We start from the raw sequence: 6,000 nt of genomic DNA, 5'->3' as shown, positions 1-6,000 counted from the left end.
GTCTGTCTTGTTATACTCCCACAACGAAATTAAGGTGGGGTATACTGGAATCAGGTTGTCTGTCTGTCTGGTCTGTCTGTCTGTCTGTCTGTCTTACTCCCGCAACGAAATTAAGGTACTCCCTGGTCTGTCTGTCCTGACTTGTTATACCCACAACGAAATTAAGGTGGGGTATACTGGAATCAGGTTGTCTGTCTGTCTGGTCTGTCTGTCTGTCTGTCTTGTTATACTCCCGCAACGAAATTAAGGTGGGGTATACTGGAATCAGGTTGTCTGTCTGTCTGGTCTGTCTGTCTGTCTGTCTTGTTATACTCCCACAACGAAATTAAGGTGGGGTATACTGGAATCAGGTTGTCTGTCTGTCTGGTCTGTCTGTCTGTCTGTCTTGTTATACTCCCGCAACGAAATTAAGGTGGGGTATACTGGAATCAGGTTGTCTGTCTGTCTGGTCTGTCTGTATGTCTGTCTGTCTTGTTATACTCCCACAACGAAATTAAAGGTGGGGTATACTGGAATCAGGTTGTCTGTCTGTCTGGTCTGTCTGTCTGTCTGTCTTGTTATACTCCCGCAACGAAATTAAGGGGGTATACTGGAATCAGGTTGTCTGTCTGGTCTGGTCTGTCTGTGTCTGTCTGTCTTGTTATACTCCCACAACGAAATTAAGGTGGGGTATACTGGAATCAGGTTGTTGTCTGTTCTGGTCTGTCTGTCTGTCTGTCTATGTTATATCCCAACAACGAAATTAAGGTGGGGTTATACTGGAATCAGGTTGTCTGTCTGTCTGGTTCTGTCTGTCTGTCTGTCTTGTTATACTCCCGCAACGAAATTAAGGTGGGGTATACTGGAATCTGGTTGTCTGTCTGTCTGGTCTGTCTGTCTGTCTGTCTTGTTATACTCCCACAACGAAAAATTAAGGTGGGGTATACTGGAAATCAGGTTGTCTGTCTGTCTGGTCTGTCTGTCTGTCTGTCTGTCTTGTTATACTCCCGCAACGAAATTAAGGTGGGGTATACTGGAATCAGGTTGTCTGTCTGTCTGTGTGTCTACACAACTTTGTCCAGCAACTTCTCCTTAACTTCTTGACAGATTATGATCAAATTTGGTACACAGAGCTCTGACATAAAGGGAAGTTGAGTAAACTATATATGGTTCTGCAATATCCCCTATTAATGGAATTATTACTCAGTTATGCAGCAGGGGGGTATCATTTTATGTCTTACTGACATTTCTAGATTTTTAGGTCATCTGACCGAAGGTCAGGATGACCTATTGTCATCGCGTTTTGTCGTCGTCGTGCGCCGTGCGTCGTGCGTAAGACTATTTATACAAAAGCCTACTCCTCCTTCATTCCTTGATGGATTTCATCCATATTTGGTTTGAAACATCATTGGGGAAGGACAATCATATTTTGTATAAATGAGCCTGGTCCTACCCTAGGGGCTGAGGGGTGGGGCCCCAAAAGGGCAAATTTTCTTATTTTAGCTTTAAAATTCCTACTCCTCCTTCATCCTTGGATGGATTACATTCATATTTGGTGTGAAACTTTATTAGGGAAGGACAATCATATTTTATATAAATGAGCTTGGTCCGACCCCTAGGGTTAGAGGGGCGCGGCACCAAAAGGGCAAATTTTCTTAATTTTAGCTTTAAAATCTACTCCTCCTTCATCCTTGGATGGATTTCTCCATATTTGGTGTGAAACTTCATTAGAAAGGACAATCATGTTTTATATAAATGAGCATCCGGGGCCCAAAAGGGCAAATTTTCTTAATTTGGTCCTACTCCTCCTTCATCCTCGGATGGATTTCATCATATTTGGTTTGAAACATCATTTGGGAAGGGACAATCATATTTTATGTAAATGAGCCTGGTCCGACCCCTAGGGGCTGAGGGGTGGGGCCCCAAAAGGGAAAATTTTCTTATTTTAGCTTTATTTCCTACTCCTCCTTCATCCTTGGATGCATCCATGTGTGAAACATCATTAGGTAAGGACATTCATATTTTATATATTTGAGATAGGTCTGACCCCTAGGGGCTGAGGGGTGGGGCCCCAAAAGGGCAAATTTTCTTATTTTAAGCTTTAAAATCCTACTCCTCCTTCATCCTTGGATGGATTTCATTCATATTTGGTGTGAAACATCATTGGGGAAGGACAATCATATTTTATATAAATGAGCCTGGTCCGACCCCTAGGGGCTGAGGGGTGGGGCCCCAAAAGGGAAAATTTTCTTATTTTAGCTTTAAATTCCTACTCCTCCTTCATCCTTGGATGGATTTCATCCATATTTTAGTGTGAAACATCATTAGGTAAGGACATTCATATTTTATATATTTGAGATAGGTCTGACCCCTAGGGGCTGAGGGGTGGGGCCCAAAAGGGCAAATTATCTTATTTTAAGCTTTAAAATCCTACTCCTCCTTCATCCTTGTATGGATTTCATTCATATTTAGTGTGAAACATCATTGGGCAAGGACAATCACATTTTATATAAATGAGCCTGGTTCGACCCCTAGGGGCTGAGGGGTGGGGCCCCAAAAGGGCAAACTTTCTTATTTTAAGCTTTAAAATCCTACTCCTCCTTCATCCTTGGATGGATTTCATTTATATTTGGTGTTAAACATCATTGGGGAAGGACAATCTTATTTTATATAAATGAACCTGGTCCGACCCCTAGGGGCTGAGGGGTGGGGCCCCAAAAGGGCAAATTTTCTTAATTTTAGCTGGCCCACTTCCTGTTTTCAGGTTTCACTCTCTGATCTCAATGAAAATTGGTCTATAGGGGTTTTAATTGATGCCGAACAGGCAAACATTTTCGTAAAAAAAATTTGGTATTTCAAGATGGCTGCTAGCCCACTTCCTGTGTTCGGGTTCATTCCAGATCTCAATGAAAATTGGTCTAAAGGGGTTTTAATTGATTCAGAAGGGGGAACTTTAGGTGAGGACAATCATATTTTATAAAGGACCAGGCTAAGACCCATGGGGATAGTACGGCGGAGGTCCAAACTGGGAGCTTTGCTGCAATTTGGCTTTAAAATCTGAACTCCTTATATTAATCCTTAAATGGGTTACAACCATATATGGATGAAGGGCAACCAAGTTTGTTCAACAAATGACATTTACCTATTTCAGAAACTTACATATTCAACTAAGGAGTTCCTTGTATTATTTATATTAATTGTTAACCACTACTTTATACTGTGACTTTGTTGTTTTGTGCCATGGGTCAGATGACCGTTAAGGCCCATGGGCCTCTTGTCATGAATTAGGTTAGGAAACATGGACCAGATAACAGAGGTTCAGACAGCATTTGTCAAAGTCATAAAAACAATCTCTAAAGTTACTTCATCCATTGACCAAATACTCTTGAATAATGTTAATGTCTGTAAAATACTTACTGGCAGCTTTCTAATTTTGTCTCCTGACTTTGTGAAATATTATATGTGAAAGAAAAGGATTTGATGGGCATTCAAACATCTTTGAATCAATTTCTTGCTCGAAAGCTTCTTTACCTTTATTCAAAATTTACTTTTTGCTTTGTATTGAATTTTCAAATACTAATTAGTTGAAAATTATGTCCAGTTTTAGGATTGTGTTTATTTGGGTAATGTTTTCAAACTTTTATCAGCATGATCTTGGTTTTTTTTTCTAACTTTCTACCACATCTTGAGCATGTTGACTGCTGTTTTGGTTGATTTTGTTATTCTTCTGTTGAACATAGTCATCATCTCCATCATTTGATATTCCATGCTGCAATACGCAGTTCATGTTACATAAAGCTATCTAAACATGAAGGTAGGCGTGGAATGTTATTTCGTGTGTTAGTGGGCTGACATTGTTATATATGCTCACTAACACATAAAGTAACAATGATAACCTACCCTTAAGAGCAGATAACTAAGCAATATGTAGGTAAATCAAGTTAACACAGATAAAGTTACCATATGTCTAAAACAAAGAATCACTATTATGAGTATGTATTACAGTGGCTTCAAATCAATATCCAACAAACTGATTCCAATGGCACTAATTCACGTACCATGTGATACCCGATAACATTTGTGCGGGACTAGTATCTCCAGTGGTGATCCGGCATGATGGAAAGTAACTATTTGTAATCTTCCAGCGGAAATGACGTAACGCGGAATATCAACTTTTGACGTCATTCCATCACCAATAGAAACAATACTACTGCACAATCATTATCGGTTATCACATTGTACATAAATTATTCCAATTTTACAGCATTTAATTTCCTTCTTTTTGAATCGTACTCCTAATAGATAAATATCAAAATGTGTTTGTATTTGGAAAGATGACCTATAGCTAGTTCAGCTGTGATTTTGACTTTCGTTTGTGTTTTTATGATTTGTTTTCTACGATTTCTCCTACTTCACAGAAGCTTGAAGCCTATTTTATGGGGCTTGTTTGGTTTCCTTATACTAACCCATGGACTAAAGACTCACCATAGAAACTGGGAATGGTAAGTATGTTGTTGCACACAGCATGTACACAGGCATGGCTACTGTTGGGCTTTATAACACAAAAGAAACACCTTGATGGTTCAGTATTTCTGTGTAAAAATGAATATTGATTTTCATGACTGAAACAATGATATTTCCTATGTTAAAGACTCCAGTCTATCTTGGTGTGTTTTCTTTTTAAGTGGTCTAAATGATCATGTGCCATGCTATATAACTTTGATTTACCTGGTATTCAGCATTCTTTTTTATTCCAAGGTGGGATCTTATTTTCTGAAAACTAGATTCAGCTGCAGATTTTCAGGAAATGATAAACAGCACAATTTAGAAAATAGTTGAGAAAGATAAACACATGTACCTGTTTTTTAAGCCACCTTTATCTTTGTGCCATCTCTTTGTGTTAATGTCCTTCTTTCCATCATTTCTTGTTACTGCTATTGAAAATATATTTCAGAAGGGATTTTTCTCAAATTTAATAATTGTGTAGATTCTTCTTCAATGCCCCAATGGGGCAGCATATTTCCATAATGGACAAACTAGAAAATCATGGTTTGACAAATGAAGTTTGATACATTTACATGTGCTACCACTTCTTAGAAGAAACTGAATGGTTCTTTCTCAAATTGCATATGTTGTTTTAGGAAGTCGGAGTACACTTTATTTAAATCTGCCCTGAAAGTAAACCAGAGGAATGCCAAGTGCTTTAACAACGTTGGTCATGCATTGGAAAAAGAGGAGCGTTTCACTGAAGCCCTTGAGTACTTTGTTAAGGCTGCAAGGTGAGTTAAATCTACACTCCAGGAGAAATCAGCAGTATTAGCATTGTTATACACCAATTAGTAGGTACTCAACCTAAACAAACTAATAATTGATGGAGGCTAAAATAGATGTATTGCCAGTGTAATATAAACAGTGCACTCTATAGATAGATGTGTAAAATTTTCAGTGATCTGCTCCTCATACTATAGCTCTTTAAATATCGTATTTTGTTTGCAATATTTTGTTAAAATATCTTACTGCAACTTTGCTTCAAACATCAGAAGGGAAGACATAGATACCACTCTTAATTATAAGAGATTTCTAATTCTTCGTTGCTAAAATTGAATTACACCATATTTCGAAAAGATGTTGGGCATATCATGAAAATGAAAAATTCAAGTGTTTGGAATTAAGTTGCTGAATCTTTGGTCTTTCCTTTTATGACATTATTTAAATGTATTTTAGGGGAAGAATAGATGTATTTTAGGGTAAAGAATAAATGTATTTTAAGGTGTGGTAAATGAAATTCTGAATATTTCTGTATGTCACAGTGTTCAGCCGGATGATATTGGGGCCCACATGAATGTAGGGAGGACATACAACACAATGAACAAGTCGGCGGAGGCAGAGAAGGCGTATAAACGGGCTATGGACCTGTTTCCTCCGGTTATTCCAGGTCAGTAAGGCTACTGAGACACCCCTGAAATTTCATAATGAACTGAACCAGTCATGAAATAAGGAGAGTTCAAATCTGTGTGCAGG

At 38.4% G+C, this 6,000-nt stretch overlaps 1 protein-coding gene across 1 annotated transcript in view; it reads left to right on the top strand.

Moving 5' to 3' along the window:
- The window catches only part of LOC138329156 (protein O-mannosyl-transferase TMTC3-like), a 41,282-nt gene that overhangs the window by 23,003 nt on the left and 12,279 nt on the right, over window positions 1-6,000 (top strand). The window contains exons 10-12 of the mRNA XM_069275932.1: window positions 4,399-4,481; window positions 5,121-5,258; window positions 5,790-5,914. Coding sequence (XP_069132033.1) covers window positions 4,399-4,481; window positions 5,121-5,258; window positions 5,790-5,914 — 346 coding nt within the window. The remainder of the gene's footprint in view (window positions 1-4,398; window positions 4,482-5,120; window positions 5,259-5,789; window positions 5,915-6,000) is intronic.

The sequence above is a fragment of the Argopecten irradians genome, chromosome 1 (assembly GCF_041381155.1).
Source record: "Argopecten irradians isolate NY chromosome 1, Ai_NY, whole genome shotgun sequence".
Taxonomy (NCBI): Eukaryota; Metazoa; Mollusca; class Bivalvia; order Pectinida; family Pectinidae; genus Argopecten; species Argopecten irradians.
This window is presented reverse-complemented; position numbering and strand designations above follow the sequence as displayed.